Source organism: Diaphorina citri, unplaced genomic scaffold, assembly GCF_000475195.1.
Source record: "Diaphorina citri unplaced genomic scaffold, Diaci psyllid genome assembly version 1.1 scaffold159, whole genome shotgun sequence".
Taxonomy (NCBI): Eukaryota; Metazoa; Arthropoda; class Insecta; order Hemiptera; family Psyllidae; genus Diaphorina; species Diaphorina citri.
Window position 1 is genome coordinate 70,652 of NW_007377596.1, and position 20,312 is coordinate 90,963.

At 37.7% G+C, this 20,312-nt stretch overlaps 2 protein-coding genes across 2 annotated transcripts in view; one reads left to right on the forward strand and one right to left on the reverse strand.

Annotated features, from left to right (window-relative positions):
* Positions 1 to 2,662: 2,662 nt before the first annotated feature.
* The window catches only part of LOC103505246 (septin-interacting protein 1), a 26,582-nt gene continuing 8,932 nt past the window's right edge, over positions 2,663 to 20,312 (reverse strand). Inside the window, exons 9-14 of the mRNA XM_026820587.1 lie at positions 18,016 to 18,205; positions 17,440 to 17,655; positions 7,009 to 7,262; positions 5,169 to 5,368; positions 3,474 to 3,695; positions 2,663 to 2,938 (exon numbers count right to left, since the gene is read on the reverse strand). Of these exons, the coding sequence (XP_026676388.1) occupies positions 2,733 to 2,938; positions 3,474 to 3,695; positions 5,169 to 5,368; positions 7,009 to 7,262; positions 17,440 to 17,655; positions 18,016 to 18,205 (1,288 nt within the window). The 3' untranslated portion in view covers positions 2,663 to 2,732. The remainder of the gene's footprint in view (positions 2,939 to 3,473; positions 3,696 to 5,168; positions 5,369 to 7,008; positions 7,263 to 17,439; positions 17,656 to 18,015; positions 18,206 to 20,312) is intronic.
* LOC113465787 lies at positions 16,112 to 16,679 on the forward strand. The gene has a single exon (XM_026820604.1). The coding sequence runs from the start codon at positions 16,224 to 16,226 to the stop codon at positions 16,635 to 16,637; it is 414 nt and encodes a 137-aa protein (XP_026676405.1). The 5' UTR covers positions 16,112 to 16,223; the 3' UTR covers positions 16,638 to 16,679.

Genomic DNA, 20,312 nt, shown 5'->3' on the forward strand with positions numbered 1-20,312 from the left:
CTAAATGAAGATCCTCCAACTGTCTTCAATAGTAAGATCTAATAATATCTCTCCAATAATCTCCAATTGAGAAAGAAAGAGGACTCCTCCTAGTGTTAGTATTATTATAGGGTTAGGTTAAACACAAAAAGGAGCTTTCTTTTTCTTTGTTGTGCCTTCTGAATATTCACCCCATTTTCTCTCCCTTGTCCCCCACCAGGTATCTCAAACCATCACCCCTTGATTTTCAACTTTTAACCAAATCCATTCTCTCTCCCTGTGTCCCCAACAGGTATCTCAAACCATCCCCCGCGGGGGTCCCCGGTCCCAGATCGCCATCCCGGCGCAGGGTATGATCGAGTTTCGTGACGCCCTCACTGATCTGCTCGAAGAGTTCGGTACGGAGGATGGCGGCTACAAGGGCGAACTACCTGAAGGCCGACACATGCGGGTCGAGAACAAGAACTTTTATTTCGACATCGGCCAGAACAATCGCGGCATCTACATGCGCGTCTCAGAGGTAAATAGAACCTTTTGCGAAGAGGTTTTATTTAATTATTTTATTTATTTAACCAATTTATTTTTATTTATTTTTTCCTTTCTGATTTTTTGGTGTAAGAGTGTAATAAATAGAGCCAATGTTAGTATTATATCGCGTATGTGTGACGTTATTTTGCTTGAAAGGCCAATGAAATGGAAGTTTCAAAATGACTTCCACGCCAGCCTAGTGAGCTTCCATCCTCGTACGGGACAAACTGTATCGTAACCAGACGAGGTTCGTTCTCGGAACGACTGGCTTTCTCCTGTTCCGTCCTTCTCCTCTCTTTGATTTCGGGACCATAAGACTTCAGTAGTTATTGTTCCCCCTATCATTTTTTTCTTTTCTTTTAATATTATTATTCTTACCGTACCGAACTGAAAACCATCACTACTAGGTGTTATCTACGCAAATATTTACTTAATTTTTCTTTGGCTTCGTTGGTTTCTTTGATTTCTGTATGGCTTCATTTCCTGTGGGGTTGCAACTTTTTAGGTCCTCTTTGTTGTTTTTTTCATTTTTTGCCACCTTGACTATCCAACTATAACTTCAAATTTTTCTGTTCTATCGCAACTCTTGCTATTCTTCCTCACTAATTTTTTTTCTTTAATCAAAAAATAATCACAAATTCCCTCTGTCAATTTCTTGCATCTTCTAGGTTGCTAATTCAAAGTTGTTTTGCTTTTTTTCCTTCTTTTTATTCACATTTCCGTCCAGTTCCTTGTTTTCCTTCTTTTTTTGAATGCTTTATTATTTCCTCTCTAGGTTTCAATCGCCAGTTACGGTTCCGATAGCGATAGTACGGGACCTTACTGCAGTTTAGTTGTTACTATTCCCTTGCATCCCCTAGAATGATGTAGTAAGGATAATCTCGCAGGACATGTTCTGTTTTCTAAGACTCTTCATCGGGAGATCCCTAAGCTAATGTCCCGAGGTTAATGTCAAGGGGGAAATGTAATGTCAAAGGCTAGCCCCCGAAGTATTGGAACACAATCATCAACCATTATGTATCATAAGTAAGGTACGTTTATTATCCATTTCTTTATTATATAAAAGAAGAGAAGTATTGGAACACAATCATCAACCATTATGTATCATAAGTAAGGTACGTTTATTATCCATTTCTTTATTATATAAAAGAAGAAAAAAAACCCAATTACTAAGATTTCGTTTAGAAAAGTTTGTTTTTTGGGAATGAAAAGGAAATTGTTGTGATGACCAAAATGTTATGTACCTATCTCTCAACGCTATGAGTCTGTAGAATGTTCAAGGTGTGAATTACTGCCAAAGAGGTCACTGGACACTATGTGACTTCTCCTAAGTAATCCTAGTGTTAACTTTATTGAGACTCGTCATTTTCAGTATTCCATATTGTGTTGGTTATTTATAAATTAATTTCTCATTTATTAGCTTCTTATCTGTTGTATTTCCTCATAAAGAAAAATTATATTCCCAAGAAGACCCTTCAAACGTGAGCTTGTAAGCTCTGTCATGATTTCTACGTACAAACCTAGGTTTTCTATTAAATTTCCTTTTTCAGCGTGAATCAGACTTCCTTGTTGGTTCCTATATATTCTCTCCCCTCCTTTTTTCCTTTCCCTCTAACCATCTTATTTGTTTCCTACTTTGAAAAATAAAAATCAGGTTATTTAGACATACTGGACTTAAATTTATGTACATACCATACATAGTATATTGTAAATTTATTTATTTACAGCATTACTACATTATTCCTTTTGATTCTCTAGTGGTAGATCAGTAGGTAAACTGAAGACCTAGAAAAAAGCGTTACTACAAGGGTATGATAGGTTCAAAATTATTTTAAAACCGTCGATTTTTCCCTGAAAAAAAAAAGACTTAAAAGTTAAAAGGTATAGACCTGAGCTGTTTCCTAATAGATGGACATAAACTTTAGCAATTTCGCTAAAGTTTTGGACGAGGAGGATTCAGCTGTAAGTTTATTGAGCTTCTAAGAAATAAAATGAAGACTTAAAAGTTAAAAGGTATAGACCTGAGCTGTTTCCTAATTGATGGACATAAACTTTAGCAATTTCGCTAAAGTTTTGGACGAGGAGGATTCAGCTGTAAGTTTATTGAGCTTCTAAGAAATAAAATGAAAAATCCAATCCTATCTTAAAACTCGTGTAAAGCATGGCAACATGTCAATCCTGTCAAAAACTAGGATATTATCTGAAAGTAGGTTCCCTGTCAAAAACTAATAAGACATTACCTGAAGTAGGTTCTCAGTGAAGAGTGACTTCCATCCTTGATACCAGTTGGCCACTTGGTCATAGTTGGGGTTGATGTTGAGCCACATGGACAATACTTGAAGCCACTTGGGAAAGAATGAGGCGCTCAGAATAGAGGCCATGGTTTGAGAGGATAATAGTTCACTCCATTCCATCACCCAGTTCCAATTATCTGAAAGTCGGAGAGACCTTTGTTTCAAAGAGGTTTGATAGAGATAACTGTAACTGCTAAGATCTTATCGTCCCCAAATCGAAGAGAGAAGGGAGACAGGTAGGAGAAAGTCAGCCGTTCCGAGAACGAACCTTATCCGTTGAGGATGAAATCCACTCCGGGCGGGAATCGAACCCGCGACCTAGCACTTACAAGGCAGACCTTCCAAGCTAACTAGGCTGGCCAGAAGAGACTAGAAACGGTTAAAATGGAGAATGGATTCTAGTAATTGTTTGGTTAGCTTAGAAGGTGTCTGCCTTGCAAGCCCCAAGTCGCTGGTTTGATTCCCGCTCGGGTTCGGACATTATCCTAAACAATAAGGTTCGTTCTCGAAACGGCTGGCTTTCTCCTATCCTCCATCTCTCGTTAATTTTTTACATAGATAGTTACGCGCCGTCCATACAGATGCTTTTATATAGACAAAAAAATCAAGCTTTGGCTGGGATTTGAACCCGCGACCTCCTGATAAACACTGACCTACAAGTGTGTTTCTTACCTAGGTGTTGCTGTTGCGGATTAATAACAAACTCCTGTAGAGCGATGTGCAGTTTGGGCACAATGTTCTGCAATAGAAACGCGTCTGTTTCGCCACGGGAGAACACATTCGTCCAGGGTAGAATAAGAAGGCGGGCGGAATAGTCTGATGGGTGCCAATTGACCAGGGCAGCACTCAGCTTGTGTCGGATGGTGGGGTAGATGGCTGTGCTGAAATGATGACCTGTGAGGGGGAACAAAAGGAAGAGTATTATTTCAACTGTTTTAGATTTTTCAAATTTCACAGTACGAAATTTTGAAATTTTGCAAGCTTATAATTCATAACATTCTTTTCCAAATAAATGAAAACGGCCTCATTTCTTTTAAAAGTTTCAAATTCCTAGTTCAAATGAAAGAGTTCAGAAATGATCTATCTTAGTTTTATCTCGAAGATTATTTGGAGACATTATTCTATCGACTTCACGCCTTTATTCAGTCAGATTTTTGAAGTCGAGTGTATCTTGATAAATATCAAATTTCATTAATCCCTCCACATTTGAGGCACTTATTTTTTAAACTTTTTTTTCGTTTTAGAAGTTGAATGAATTTCTTTTATTTATTATTATTATTTTTTTATAGTAGGTAGGTATCATATTAGATTTTCGTGTTCTCATTCCATGTCATTGGATTGAATTTTCACAGTCTCAAATTCTGTGTAGGATTTTCCCACGAGTTAATTGAAGAAGCCTTTGAAATCCCCCCTCCCCCTTTACTTAATCTTGATGTTTGAATTTTCGTCTTTCATATTTATTTCATTGTACCTTGTTTCAAAATAGGGTGCTGTCGATAGTACTTATTATAAAGTCACCAAAAATACAAATTTAATAACTTCTAAATCAATGCACAAATGATGAAGAGGACCAAGTATATGACAGATCGAAATCATGAGAGAATTTTCACTTGAAGAAGATGAGTACACTGTTGATGTATATGTACTATTTCGCTCACTGCTGGGTCATCTTTTTTTTGCCTCTAAATAATGTATGATAATATTGACACAAAATTAACATAATAAATGATATAGCCACCTGTAATAAAAGTAATAATTATGGGTATAATTTGCTTTTACGGATGTATAGCTGTTTAGCGGTTTGCTGTTTGACTCATTAGCAGGGAATACTTGATATTTCTATTCCAACTCTGGATATGAGAATATTCAGCCAGCGTAGTTAGCTTGGAGGGTAGCGCACCTGTCTTCTAAGCGCTAGGTCCCGGGTTCAATTCCCGCCCGGGGCGAACTTTATCCTGAACAGATAAGGTTTGTTCTCGGAACGGCGGGCTTTCTCCTATCCTGTGTCCATTTTTTCTTCGTTTTCGGGATGATCAGACCTCAGCAGATAAGTTCCCTCTATCAAACCACTTAAAAATAACAATAATGATAACAGGGAGTAGACCAGGCTGAATTTCCCTTGCTATCTTGCTAAAGAACTATCAAAAGGTTGAGTGCGAAGGGCATCCACTCGTAAAATTTGTTGCCAAAACCAAATGTCAGCCCAAAGCAATCACCGTAGTTAGGGCTGATTGAGAGGGTGTCGAAAAACGCCGACCCCATCTGTACACGGGAAAAGGCGAAGAAAAAGATAAACCTCCCGGAACCCACGAGGCTTCCAAGATAACGAACTGGCTGGCTAGTGGCTAGGAATATCAAGTTACTTACCTAACAGGGGCACCCAGGGCAGAACCCACGAGTGAATGGGCACTGTGTCAGTGAGAGGGTTCCAGTCTTCTACTTCGGCCAGAATCTTGGGCAGTATCTCCTGTTGGAGAATGTTAGCCACCATCCAGGTGGGAAGGAGAGGTTTCCAAGCTTCCACTAGACGTAACATGGGCTCGCACTGTTTCTTACAATTCCATGTGCTGCGATCAGAACAATAATAATTTAGTTATGATTAATACAGAGTTGTTGTTTTAGCGGCTTTAGTTTTCGCCGAATGGTGACGGCAGAATAAACAAAAGATATCTTATTTTCAGAACAATAATAGTTTAGTTATGATTAATACAGAGTTGTTGTTTTAGCGGCTTTAGTTTTCGCCGAATGGTGACGGCAGAATAAACAAAAGATCTTTTTGTATCTGCGTGATAGTCTCTAGCCACTTGAAGCTTCTTCATTGAAGCTTTTTTTTAGGATCGGGAGTACATTATTTAAGGGAAAAGTACAAGTTACTCAGAAAATTGTTTCGATCGCTAGATCAACATGCGGACTCAGCGCTCAGGTTCAATCTCAGTCGAGGCATGAAATTGTATCCCCATTTGTTTGAGAATATGACCACATGTATAATAAATAGGCTCTAGTACAAGGGTTTTAGGGTTAGGTGGTAGAGAATCCCCTTAAAAAAAAAAAAAAAAAAAAAAAAAAAAAAACCCCCAGCATCTTATTGTATCTGCGTGATAGTCTCTAGCCACTTGAAGCTTCTTCATTGAACCTTTTTATTTAAGGGAAAAGTACAAGTTACTCAGAAAATTGTTTCGATCGCTAGATAAACAGGCGGACTCAGCGCTCAGGTTCAATCTCAGTCGAGGCATGAAATTGTATCCCCGTTTGTTTGAGAATATGACCACATAATAAATAGGCTCTAGTACAAGGGTTTTAGGGTTAGGTGGTAGAGAATCCCCCTAAGGGTCGCGCTGCCCGGCAGCTAGGATCGGAACGCCACGTCACATTATATTTTGTTTCAGTCAAATAAGACGTTCTAAATTTAAATAATAAACAAGATTTCAATTCTCTTATTAGACTTAAAAGAAGTTTCTTTATAATTTTCTGTTTGGTTTAAAAGAATAAAAAGATGATAATACATATATGTAATATCAAAACAGAATGCGAGTTATGACTAATTTTATTTGCCAAAATAATACTCGAGAATCTAAGGTGATCTTCCGCCAATTTCAGCACACCACTCTGGGATTTAGGTCAAAATGTCACCAGTATCAATATGTTTATCCTTCCGCCAATTTCAGCGTGTCAATCTGTCAATGAGTGACTTGGGCTTCAATAGGCCACCAATATCAGGAGTCAAAATATGCCACTATTATCACAATCTTTATCCTGCCGTAGCATTGAGTGACTTGGACGCCATGTTCCACCAATTTCAAAATCAATCCTTGCTGCCAATTTCAAGGTATCACAGAGTGACTTGAGCGTACATGCATACAATACATATCCTAAGTCATTCTGTTTGTGGGTCGACTATTTACAAAACCTCTCCACCATAATACGCCAATATCAGAATCTTATCCAATATCTTATCTTATCTGCGTATGCCAACAATATCAGAATCTTTATCCTGCCGCCAATTTCAAGGGGTCATCGAGTGATATGGCGTCAATATGCCACGAATATCAGAAGTCAAAAGGTGCCACCAATATCAGAATCTTTATCCGGCCGCTAATTTCAAGGTGTCACTGAGTGACTTGGGCGTCCACGGGCCATTTTGCACGCTCACAAAAATGACGCTCCGGTCAATATAGATCTGAACTTCGCCACGGCTACATTGTCTTACCTGGCCGCAATTCTAAAGCAAGGCATAAGGGCATCCCACACGATCCTCTGGTAGGGATCTGTCGAGGATATTGTGGACAGGGAATGCACCTGTTCTATTTCCAATATACTTTTCCACTCTTGAAACAGAGAGATGGGTTTCCGCGCATCCTCCAGAGGATTCCAAGCAGATAGTATGTCCTTGAAGATGGGCTTGAGTAGAGAGACAGCCAGGGAAGACAGATCGTACATGCAATATTCGGCAAAGTGATTTTCCTGTCAACACAGAGACGATTTTGTTCGGTACGGACTTGGACGCGTTGACAGATTCTGCGAAACCCTGAAATGTGAAAGAGAGTAATGTGAAACCCTGTAATGTGAGAGAGCGCCAAACATTAGAATAATAATGTACGTATGGCCTTAAACCCGTCACTCACGATGAGTTTTATCGCATGCGATGGACTGATCGATTATCGCATGCGATCGACTGATCGAATTTTATCCTAAACAGGTAAGGTTCGTTCTCTGAACGGCTGGCTTTCTCCTATCCTGTCTTCCTTAATCGATCAGTCCATCGCATGCGATCGACTGATCGAATTTTATCCTAAACAGGTAAGGTTCGTTCTCTGAACGGCTGGCTTTCTCCTATCCTGTCTTCCTTCTCTCTTCGATTTCAGGACAATAAGACCAGACCTTGGCAAGTTACAAATCCCTCTATGAAACCTAAAAAAAAAAGCAGAAAACTCGAGCTGAAATCTACTAAACTTACGTGTTTACTGGAGGATGGTGAAGGTTCCTTGGGAGGGGGCGGAGGTGGAGGAGGGGGCAATGTGTCACCTCCTCAGACCTTGGCAAGTTACAAATCCCTCTATGAAACCTAAAAAAAAAAAAAAAAGCAGAAAACTCGAGCTGGAATCTACTAAACTTACGTGTTTACTGGAGGATGGTGAAGGTTCCTTGGGAGGGGGCGGAGGTGGAGGAGGGGGCAATGTGTCACCTCCACCAGCTACAGATCTACTCATCATGTCCAGGGCTGAGCGGAAGTGTTCCTTGATTATAGGCTCCTGTGAGAAGTGATAAAGAGAATATAAAAATAAGTAGATTTAAAAAATGGTAAGGGCATTAGTGGTAGATCAGTAGGTAAACTGAAGACCTAGAAAAAAAAAGCGTTACGACAAAGGTATGAGAGGCTCAAAATTATTTTAAAACCGTCGATTTTTTCCCTGAAAAAAAAAGGGGTAAAAAAACGACTTAAAACTCTTAAAAGTTAAAGGTATAGACCTGAGCTGTTTCCTAATTGATGGATATAAACTTTAGCAATTTTGCTAAAGTTTTGGACGAGGAGGATTCAGCTGTAAGTTTATTGAGCTTCTAAGAAATAAAATGAAAAATCCAATCCTATCTTAAAACTCGTGTAAAGCATGGCAACATGTCAATCCTGTCAAAAACTAGGATATTATCTGAAAGTAGGTTCCCTGTCAAAAACTAATAAGACATTACCTGAAGTAGGTTCTCAGTGAAGAGTGACTTCCATCCTTGATACCAGTTGGCCACTTGGTCATAGTTGGGGTTGATGTTGAGCCACATGGACAATACTTGAAGCCACTTGGGAAAGAATGAGGCGCTCAGAATAGAGGCCATGGTTTGAGAGGATAACAGTTCACTCCATTCCATCACCCAGTTCCAATTATCTGAAAGTCGGAGAGACCTTTGTTTCAAAGAGGTTTGATAGAGATAACTGTAACTGCTAAGATCTTATCGTCCCCAAATCGAAGAGAGAAGGGAGACAGGTAGGAGAAAGTCAGCCGTTCCGAGAACGAACCTTATCCGTTGAGGATGAAATCCACTCCGGGCGGGAATCGAACCCGCGACCTAGCACTTACAAGGCAGCATTTGCGTCAAATAAGGTGGCCTACAGTTCTTTCGGGAAGTTGTTTCTCTTTAAGAAACGCATGAGGATAGCTATGGAGCCAGGATCATCTTTGAGGACATCAGAGAGGGTAGAATTCAACTCTGAGGCGTTGGGTATGATTTTTTTTTTCTTTCCTTATTTCAAGTAAAATGTCAACATCTAAAGCTGAAGTCAAAACAGTGAAAGACATACCTAGGTACCTATTTATTTGGTCGAAAAATCAATTTCATTTTTTTCGTACAAAAAATAGTTAAAATAGATTAGTAGTGACGTCATACAGTACATTTTAGTGGGTACATTTTTTTTTCAACAATAATTATAGTTTATTTTTCAAATGAGACAGAACATAAACAATCAAACAATGATAATGACAAAAACCAAAGAAAGGGACGAAGGAGGGGGGAAATGGAATTAAGACAAAAAATATATGTAAAAAAAAGCAATTTCCTTTTTTCCACTTTTTTTTTATTTATATTGTACATATATCATATATGTATACTATATTGTCCTGTCTATTTTTTGTTGGGATGTACCTCCATTCATAGAAACAAAGAAAGGGACGAAGGAGGGGGGAAATGGAATTAAGACAAAAAATATATGTAAAAAAAGCAATTTCCTTTTTTCCACTTTTTTTTATTTATATTGTACATATATCATATATGTATACTATATTGTCCTGTCTATTTTTTGTTGGGATGTACCTCCATTCATAGAATACATACAAAAATATGTATTCCGTGCTAAATGGGGGCAAAATTGTTGTGATAATAATTGTATATTTTTTTAATTATAAATATATACTTACATAGTTATGTGTGAAAATGTTTATGCGTATAATATACATTCCTTTCCTTGTATGTAATAGGATAAGGAAAGTAAAAATATCAGTCCTCATTTTTTCAGCTCTTTCACATGACCATATCACCTAAATGGTGGCACACGAGGTCTATTACTGGCTCGGACTTTTACGTCTCGTCTATTATTCATTCTCTTCATTTACTCAAGTATCATTATTTTTTTAAATTTCGGATAGATAAAAATTCCATGTCTTGGTATTTAACTCATGCCTTCCTCCCTCCCTACTAACCAACGACACGTGCCGACTACTAGCTAAATGTTGAACAGTCGTCTAGGTTGTTGTCTTGGCAATTTTCTCTTGCCTTTTTTTCCTGTTTGCAATTTTTTGTTTGTTTGGCCTTCCCCTTGGAAAGAGTCAACATACTCTTATTTATCCTCTTTCCAATGTGGCTTTGTAGAATAAATATTTGTTTGGTCGGTAGGTAAGTAGAGCATTAATTGTAGAGTAGAGTTGTACACTAAGTGACATTTTTAGACAATAATAGCTAATTAAGCATAAAAACTCCTTTGATGAAAGTGATGTACTTGAATTTATTCTTTTGACTATATTCATAAAACAAATAATGAGACTTACTTAATAGGGGTAAAATCATTCTACCCTGACTACTTAGGAAAATGAAGTCACGAAATGAATTCAAGAATGTGGGTTGTGTTTGTGGGTAGTTACCGACATTCAAGTCACTTGCAATCAAGATTGCAAACAACTGGTATAGCTAAGTGTAAAAAGTTATTATCGTCCAGTGTTTGTTTAAATTTGGCATTGTTTTCTGGCATCGATCCAGGCAAATTCGGTTCACTCCATTCCATTACCCAGTTCCAATTATCTGAAAGCAGGAGAGACCTTTGTTTCAAAGAGGTTTGATAGAGATAACTGTAACTGCTAATGTCTTATCGTCCCGAAATCGAAGAGAGAAGGAAGACAGGATAGGAGAAAGCCAGCCGTTTCGAGAACGAACATTATCCCATCGATCCACGGCACAAAGTCATTGTTTTCACTCTATGCTACTCTTAAACGAGTTCACCTTGGTAGCAGAGTAAATATGGTATACCCACAACCCCTCAAAAAGCTTTGTTTCTGTCTGGAATTTATCGGCTACGTAAAATGATGGCCTTACATCTTCATCACTGGAATCTTGCCCTGAAAATTGTATGGATTTATGAAGAATACTGAAATTATCAAGTAAGTCTGGCTGAGGGACTTTAAACAGAGAGTAGATCAGCGTCTTGCTAGGGGACTATAAACAGGGAGTAGACTAGTCCAAATTTCCTCACACTATATCAATAGCAAAGGTTGAGTGCAAGTACAGCTTGGCCTTTATTCTCTAAATACTTGTCTTGTCTAAACAATGTTTTGTTTAATAATTAAATAATGGGTGACCGGTTACACCCATTTAAATATTTCCAGTAGGTACTAAATTATTTTGAGCCCAATCATCAGTTGACATGTCTCACTGAATTGTGTAGATATGGTTGTTACATCCTTATAAACATTGGGCCAGAACTGCCGGTAGTTAGATACTTAATCACATTCTTACCAGGACTTATTCTTGTTGTCCTGTTTTGAATACCATACCACTTGAAATGTACATAGTTTTTATTTTACTTTTATCTTAATTTTAATTTTTCTTCATTTATTATTTGATGTCTTTTATTATTAGTCCGTGGGTTTTCTGATGCAGTCAAATGAATTGAATCGACACCAAGATATCTCACATGTCAAGACTAAATATTTGGATGTATCAGAAATCCCCGGAATGAATAAAAAGCTGAAAACACAAGATTACGTCATGAGGAAACTTGAATTCTTTATGTCTTGATAATGTGTTGCCAGTTCTTAGCTGAATACAGACAACTTCTGACAATCAGCATCAGAAATCCCCGGAATGAATAAAAAGCTGAAAACACATGATTACGTCATGAGGAAACTTGAATTCTTTATGTCTTGATAATGTGTTGCCAGTTCTTAGCTGAATACAGACAACTTCTGACAATCAGTTGTGAACAGGTAGCAAAGGATCCTGATGATTTCAGAAATAAACTAGATAGATAGTGAAGATCAGATCGGAAATTGTATGTAGCCAGCTTTCAAGTTAGATATTATTCTCTTCATTGTAATAGTGCAACCATTGTTACCAATACAAAAATAAATATAGACATGACAATTTAATAAATTGTCTTAAAATTTAAAAATATATATAATATGTATAATTTATTTTTAATATTTTCTTTTAGATGTAATCAAATTACATAATTTTACTGTATAGATAGTTTTAGGTTACTCTTAAAATTCAATTTCTGCTTGGTTGGCTCTTGCATACATTGACATTGTTTATTGAGAAACATTGGACATCAAAAGCTCACAAAAAATGATGAAAAGTATTTGGAAATAACTTTGACCATCGTGTGAAGTTTACAGATTAAACTGATTTGAAGAATCGTAAAAGTTTCAAATTCCTAGTTCAAATGAAAGAGTTCAGAAATGATCTATCTTAGTTTTATCTCGAAGATTATTTGGAGACATTATTCTATCGACTTCACGCCTTTATTCAGTCAGATTTTTGAAGTCGAGTGTATCTTGATAAATATCAAATTTCATTAATCCCTCCACATTTGAGGCACTTATTTTTTAAACTTTTTTTTCGTTTTAGAAGTTGAATGAATTTCTTTTATTTATTATTATTTTTTTTATAGTAGGTAGGTATCATATTTGATTTTCGTGTTGTCATTCCATGTCATTGGATTGAATTTTCACAGTCTCAAATTCTGTGTAGGATTTTCCCACGAGTTAATTGAAGAAGCCTTTGAAATCCCCCCTCCCCCTTTACTTAATCTTGATGTTTGAATTTTCGTCTTTCATATTTATTTCATTGTACCTTGTTTCAAAATAGGGTGCTGTCGATAGTACTTATTATAAAGTCACCAAAAATACAAATTTAATAACTTCTAAATCAATGCACAAATGATGAAGAGGACCAAGTATATGACAGATCGAAATCATGAGAGAATTTTCACTTGAAGATGAGTACACTGTTGATGTATATGTACTATTTCGCTCACTGCTGGGTCATCTTTTTTTTGCCTCTAAATAATGTATGATAATATTGGTTGTGATATCCTTGTACTGAGAGGATGGGATGGTAAAAAATGCCCGATGAGATTTTTTCTTGAAATACCTTTAAATGTTGATGTACACTATTGTACGCTTTACCAATGGGCGAAAAGTAAAGCCCCCACATACGTCTAGGTCAACTCAGGTATTCTCTCCTAAAAAATAAATAAAAATAAATTCTTGGATGAGATTTTTTCTTGAAATACCTTTAAATGTTGATGTACACTATTGTACACTTTACCAATGGGCGAAAAGTAAAGCCCCCACATACGTCTAGGTCAACTCAGGTATTCTCTCCTAAAAAATAAATAAAAATAAATTCTGTCAGATAATTACGTAATTTTAAAGCGCTTACAACCCCAATTATATCTCTGATTAATAAATTAAAATCAAAGTACATATTTGTTTTTCCTTGTTTTTGTTAGGTAATAGATATTTTTTCCCTTTAGTTTCCAAATATTTTTAAACCCTTTCTATCCCATTATGAAAAAAATAATTTAAAAGGTGTAAAAAAATTAAAATTATACAAAAAAGATATTTATAAATAATGTTAGTTTTATGAATTCAAAATATTTTATTTCATGTTGTAATTTTAATTTGAAAGTTTTACTATTATTTTTATGAAAATTTCCACACTTCAATATTTTCGTCATTCAAGAATTTGGAAACGGCGAAAGGGGTACAATGACGGAAATTTCATTTTTCGTAATACATCATCTAATTTACTCCTCATTGAAGTAATGAATATTGAAATTTGAATGCCACATGATGGGAAAATATCCTAGCCGGTCTAGGACTCTATTTCTTTTGAATGTTTGAATTGAGGAAGTACTGCCATTTCAAAGGGAAAGGATATTTTGGGCACACCTTGTTCATTTTTCAGAACACTTAATCATTTTAAACTCAACGGATTAAAAACGTCGTGTCTATACTCAGTGTCTTTCGTTTGTGGTAAAATATATGTAGGTGTTTTTTCTAATAGGTAATACTAATAATTTTCCCTCCCTTGTAGAAGTTGTAGCTATAATTTCGAACAAAAAAGAAAATAATAAAAAGCTTCATTTTGTCATCACTAACCCATGACCAATACTATAGCATTTTACAGTCTCTAGGTTGCACGCTTTTACATGTTGATTTTGGGCAGCAATTTTAATTTGAAGAAGGAACTTTTTATGGTAATATTGCTCATACCTACTCATTTTTGTCAAGAAGGTTTTGAAGATAGAGAAATGAAAAGATTTGACAAGCTCCTTGGAAATTCAGGCAGGACACTTGTAAGTCACATTATATTTTGTTTCAGTCAAATAAGACGTTCTAAATTTAAATAATAAACAAGATTTCAATTCTCTTATTAGACTTAAAAGAATTTAGGTGCTGAGTCAACATGAGAACACCACAAAATCTTTTTCTTCTCCTTTTCCCGTGTACATACAGGTTTGGTGTTTTAGCCTCTCAATCAGCCCTAACTAGGGTGATTCTTTTGGGCTGACATTTGGTTTTGGCTACAAATTGTGGTCTTATCGTCCCGAAATCGAAGACAGAAGGGAGACAGGATAGGAGAAAGCCAGCCGTTCCGAGAACGAACCTTATCCGTTGAGGATGAAATCCACTCCGGGCGGGAATCGAACCCGCGACCTAGCACTTACAAGGCAGACCTTCCAAGCTAACTAGGCTGGCCAGAAGAGACTAGAAACGGTTAAAATGGAGAATGGATTCTAGTAATTGTTTGGTTAGCTTAGAAGGTGTCTGCCTTGCAAGCCCCAAGTCGCTGGTTTGATTCCCGCTCGGGTTCGGACATTATCCTAAACAATAAGGTTCGTTCTCGAAACGGCTGGCTTTCTCCTATCCTCCATCTCTCGTTAATTTTTTACATAGATAGTTACGCGCCGTCCATACAGATGCTTTTATATAGACAAAAAAATCAAGCTTTGGCTGGGATTTGAACCCGCGACCTCCTGATAAACACTGACCTACAAGTGTGTTTCTTACCTAGGTGTTGCTGTTGCGGATTAATAACAAACTCCTGTAGAGCGATGTGCAGTTTGGGCACAATGTTCTGCAATAGAAACGCGTCTGGCAAATTCGGCACAAAGTCATTGTTTTCACTCTATGCTACTCTTTAACGAGTTCACCTTGGTAGCAGAGTAAATATGGTATACCCACAACCCCTCAAAAAGCTTTGTTTCTGTCTGGAATTTATCGGCTACGTCAATTTCAACCGGTTCCAAAAGCCGTGGCAAAATAAATGCATGACCATCTACTGCAATACAATGCATATCCTGGGTCTCATAGCGATCGCCTCTCATCTCATAAGTACCATTACCAGAGCCAGACGGTATATGCCAGAGTTTTTCCAGAGATTATTTGAAGACTTGGGCTTCAACTTGTACTATATGGAATGTCTCATTTTCAAATGGAATTACGAGCGACTCAACAATTTGATGACATGTATGGAAAATAAATTCTCTACTGTTAATAGCAATGTGGTCCGCGAGTGTCAGAGGAAGGAGAAGTGCATATTCTACGGGTTTCTCGTGCTGGCAGCGTGTACTATGGGTGCTACTATGATTGAGGCATGCTTACCTCTGTCCCAGAAGGAACTTGATATCCTCGCATTTGTGTATCAACGAAAAAATCCAGAGCGAAAACTGCCATCTAATTTCTGGATCCCCTATATTGACGATAGTGTGTCTTGGTATTACGAAATCCTGTTCTTATGTCAGTTCTACATGGGTTACCTCATAGTCATCATGGCCACAGTGACAATGACTACCATTCCCCTCATAGTTACTCATCTTGAAGGACAATACATTATCCTGTGTCAAAACATTATGGACATTTCTCGTCCTGGACCAAACGATTATGTCATTAATAAATTGGAAAAGAATAAACCCAACAAACTGAAGAGACTGCGGCAAATAGTAACACAAAGGAAACTATATCAACAGAGATACTGCCGTCTGTTGGTTCAGTTCCATCAGAAATTGCTCAGATTCCAGGATGAGGTAAATAATTTTCATTTAAGCGTATGGCAGTGAGCCAGGCCATGTGCACGTATAGAGCGGGTTAATCTAATAATGAACTTTTGAAATTCGGGATAATATTAATTGCCTTAAAAATGCTCGTCGATGGTTTCATAAAAGCAGAACGACTGTGTGTAGGTTTTCCTCACCTTCATAGAGCGGGTTAATCTAATAATGAACTTTTGAAATTCGGGATAATATTAATTGCCTTAAAAATGCTCGTCGATGGTTTCATAAAAGCCATTGCTTGATTTTCATACCTCGCTAAATTTAGCACACTTTATTCCAACTCACTACATTTCTTTCTAACTCAGATAAATCATGTTCCATTTCAGATGTACCAATTCTATAGCCCCAACATGTTCATCAAGATCTTCATCAACAATCTCATGTTTGCCCTGTGTCTCTATCAACTGGTTCTCAGTTCTACTTCCATGTCAAACGCCAGACGATACAAAATGTTCGCTCAGTTCATGGCGATAGGCTCACAATATTTCTACCTCTGTATATGCTCGGAAACGTTGGACGATTGTAACACGAAAATCGAGCGAGCCATTGGGAACAGTGGGTGGTACACGTGTAGCGCTCAGATAAGGAGAGATTTGTGTATGATTCTGCGTCGTGTACAGCGGCCGAATCATCTCAGGTTCTACCAAGGCATGATAGTCATCAGTCTGATCTACTTTCTACGAGTCATCAAGATATCCTACAGTATGGTCAATTTTATGAGGATGAAAGGTGCAGCTTAGAAAAGTTCAAGTACCTACCTATTTTATTTATTGATGCAATACGTTTAGAATTACTTTTATTGATGCAATTCTTTTAGAGTTAATTGTTCACTGGTATTTATGTCTTATAACATTCTTGTAAAATGTTAGCACTGTAATAATTTTCTATCTCAAAGTTGTACCTAACTGCTTTAAAACAAAATGTACCTATTTATGTCTCAGTAGTAATTCAGGGAGATAAGTTGTGGGTATTCGATTATGTGACCTTTTTTTTTTCAGTCATCATACGAAATTTCTCTTTGGACTAGTTTGGACTGGCAGCGGGTGTGGTAGGATGTCATTGTCCAACTAGTCCAAAGATAAATTTCGTATGATGACTGGAAAAAAAAGTCACATAATCGAATACGCTTGTACTGTAGTGTGCATAGATATGATTTTTTTTTTTTTTTTAAATCCTCTCTTTGGTTGCTCTTACCTTCAGTCATCATACGAAATTTCTCTTTGGACTAGTTTGGACTGGGTGTGGTAGGATGTCATTGTCCAACTAGTCCAAAGATAAATTTCGTATGATGACTGGAAAAAAAGTCACATAATCGAATACGCTTGTACTGTAGTGTGCATAGATATGATTTTCTTCAAATCCTCTCTTTGGTTGCTCTTACCTTGAGTTGTTTGAAAGTTTTGGCCGTTTCCTCCAAGGTGAGAGTTTTATGCTCGCTGGACATAGAAAAAAAGTCACATAATCGAATACGCTTGTACTGTAGTGTGCATAGATATGATTTTTTTTTTTTTTTTTTTAAATCCTCTCTTTGGTTGCTCTTACCTTGAGTTGTTTGAAAGTTTTGGCCGTTTCCTCCAAGGTGAGAGTTTTATGCTCGCTGGACATTGTCATGTTATCAATAATGGCGAGTATTTTCTCCAGCTGATCTATGGTGGTTTCCTCCTGAGCGCAGAGAGTCTCCAGAGTCTTCACTTCTTGCTCGATATGCACGTTCCGGTTGTCGATGTATTGGAGCTTCTTATCCGTGTCGATTATGTTCTGGCAAAAGAGAGTATGTATACATATTAAAGGCAAAATAGAGGTAGGACTTTTCTGTTAAAACTCCTTCAATTGTATAAATTAATAAAAAGGCAAAATATTTTCAATAGGTTTCACATCACTGTACAACTGCAAAAGTTTTTAGTGATGGGAGTTTACCCTCCATTTGGGGACAACCCACCCGCCTACTCACAGCCTCACCCAGCCTGAGTGGGGCCGGGAAAAATCAGCAGCCCAAGTTTGCAAAAGTATGATTCCGAGATTTCCAAGGCACGTATACAGACGAGAGTAGGTGTCTATGTCCAAAAATCATAATCATAATATTTACCTACATGATAATCATTATTTCAATCAACTCACTTGTTCACACATATCCACAATCAGATTGATATTGTGCATCAGCTCAGGAACAGCAAAGTTGGCGAATTTCTTGTCCTTTCTCAGTTCCCATTGATCTGAAGGTTTCTGTACACCACATATAGCATGGTAGCCTGATAGTACTCTCTGCTCTGGGCCTGTCATGTCTATCACTTTCACTTTGGCTAACTCACTGGAAAAAAGTTATAGGTATAAGTAATTGTTATTTTTATTAAATGTTCTTGTTTAAAAGTTCTAGTCCACCCAGCCTGAGTGGGGCCGGGAAAAATCAGAAGCCCAAGTTTGCAAAAGTATGATTCTGAGATTTCCAAGGCACGTACAGACGAGAGTGGTGTCTATGTCCAAAAATCATAATCATAATATTTACCTACATGATAATCATTATTTCAATCAACTCACTTGTTCACACATATCCACAAGATTTTGTTAATACGTATATTTATTTTGGGTACCCTCCGTGGCCGAGTGGGTATCATGCTAGGCTTGCAATCCGGAGGTCCCGGGTTCAATTTTTTGTGGCTCTATTAGTATTATTATTATTATTATTTATTCAACGTATTCATAGAATATGAATAAAATGATGTTAAAAATCGTTGTTGGGTCAGACCACCTTTTTTATTACTATTTTAGTTAGAAGTTCCCATTTGTTAATTATTTATTCATATTCAGCATGTAGAAAAAAAAAATGACACAAAATTAACATAATAAATGATATAGCCACCTGTAATAAAAGTAATAATTATGGGTATAATTTGCTTTTACGGATGTATAGCTGTTTAGCGGTTTGACTCATTAGCAGGGAATAAATACTTGATACTTCTAAGAATATTCAGCCAGCGTAGTTAGCTTGGAGGGTAGCGCACCTGTGTTCTAAGCGCTAGGTCCCGGGTTCGATTCCCGCCCGGGGCGAACTTTATCCTAAACAGATAAGGTTTGTTCTCGGAACGGCGGGCTTTCTCCTATCCTGCGTCCATTCTTTCTTCGTTTTCGGGATGATCAGACCTCAGCAGATAAGTTCCCTCTATCAAACCACTTGGAAATAACAATAATGATAACAGGGAGTAGACCAGCCTGAATTTCCCTTGCTATCTTGCTAAAGAAATAGCAAAAGGTTGAGTGCGAAGGGCATCCACTCGTAAAATTTGTAGCCAAAACCAAATGTCAGCCTAAAGCAATCACCGTAGTTAGGGCTGATTGAGAGGGTGACGAAAAACGCCGACCCCATCTGTACACGGGAAAAGGCGAAGAAAAAGATAAATCTAAGATAACTAACTGGCTGGCTAGTGGCTAGGAATATCAAGTTACTTACCTAACAGGGGCACCCAGGGCAGAACCCACGAGTGAATGGGCACTGTGTCAAACAGAATGCGAGTTATGACTAATTTTATTTGCCAAAATAATACTCAAGAATCTAAGGTGATCTTCCGCCAATTTCAGCACACCACTCTGGGATTTAGGTCAAAATGCCACCAGTATCAATATGTTTATCCTTCCGCCAATTTCAGCGTGTCAATCTGTCAATAAGTGACTTGGGCTTCAATAGGCCACCAATATCAGGAGTCAAAATATGCCACTATTATCACAATCTTTATCCTGCGGTAGCATTGAGTGACTTGGACGCCATGTTCCACCAATTTCAAAATCACTCCTTGCTGCCAATTTCAAGGTATCACAGAGTGATTTGAGCGTACATACATACATATATATCCCAAGTCGTTCTGTTTGTGGCAGGTCGACTATTTACAAAATCTCTCCACCATAATACGCCAATATCAGAATCTTATCTTATCTGCGTATGCCAACAATATCAGAATCTTTATCCTGCCGCCAAATTCAAGGGGTCATCGAGTGATATGGCGTCAATATGCCACGAATATCAGAAGTCAAAATATGCCACCAATATCAGAATCTTTATCCGGCCGCTAATTTCAAAGTGTCACTGAGTGACTTGGGCGTCCACGGGCCATTTTGCACGCTCACAAAAATGACGCTCCGGTCAATATAGATCTGAACTTCGCCACACTTATACACGGGTTTACCCTCGCGGTATCGATTAGCTAGGGGCATAAACAGGATGCCTCGCTCCTCACAACTCTTCTGTACGAGATCACGGAAACCTTGTGGTACGGACTTGGACGCGTTGACAGATTCTGCGAAACCCTGAAATGTGGAAGAGAGTAATGTGAAACCCTGTAATGTGAGAGAGCGCCAAACATTAGAATAATAATGTACGTATGGCCTTAAACCCGTCACTCACGATGAGTTTTATCGCATGCGAT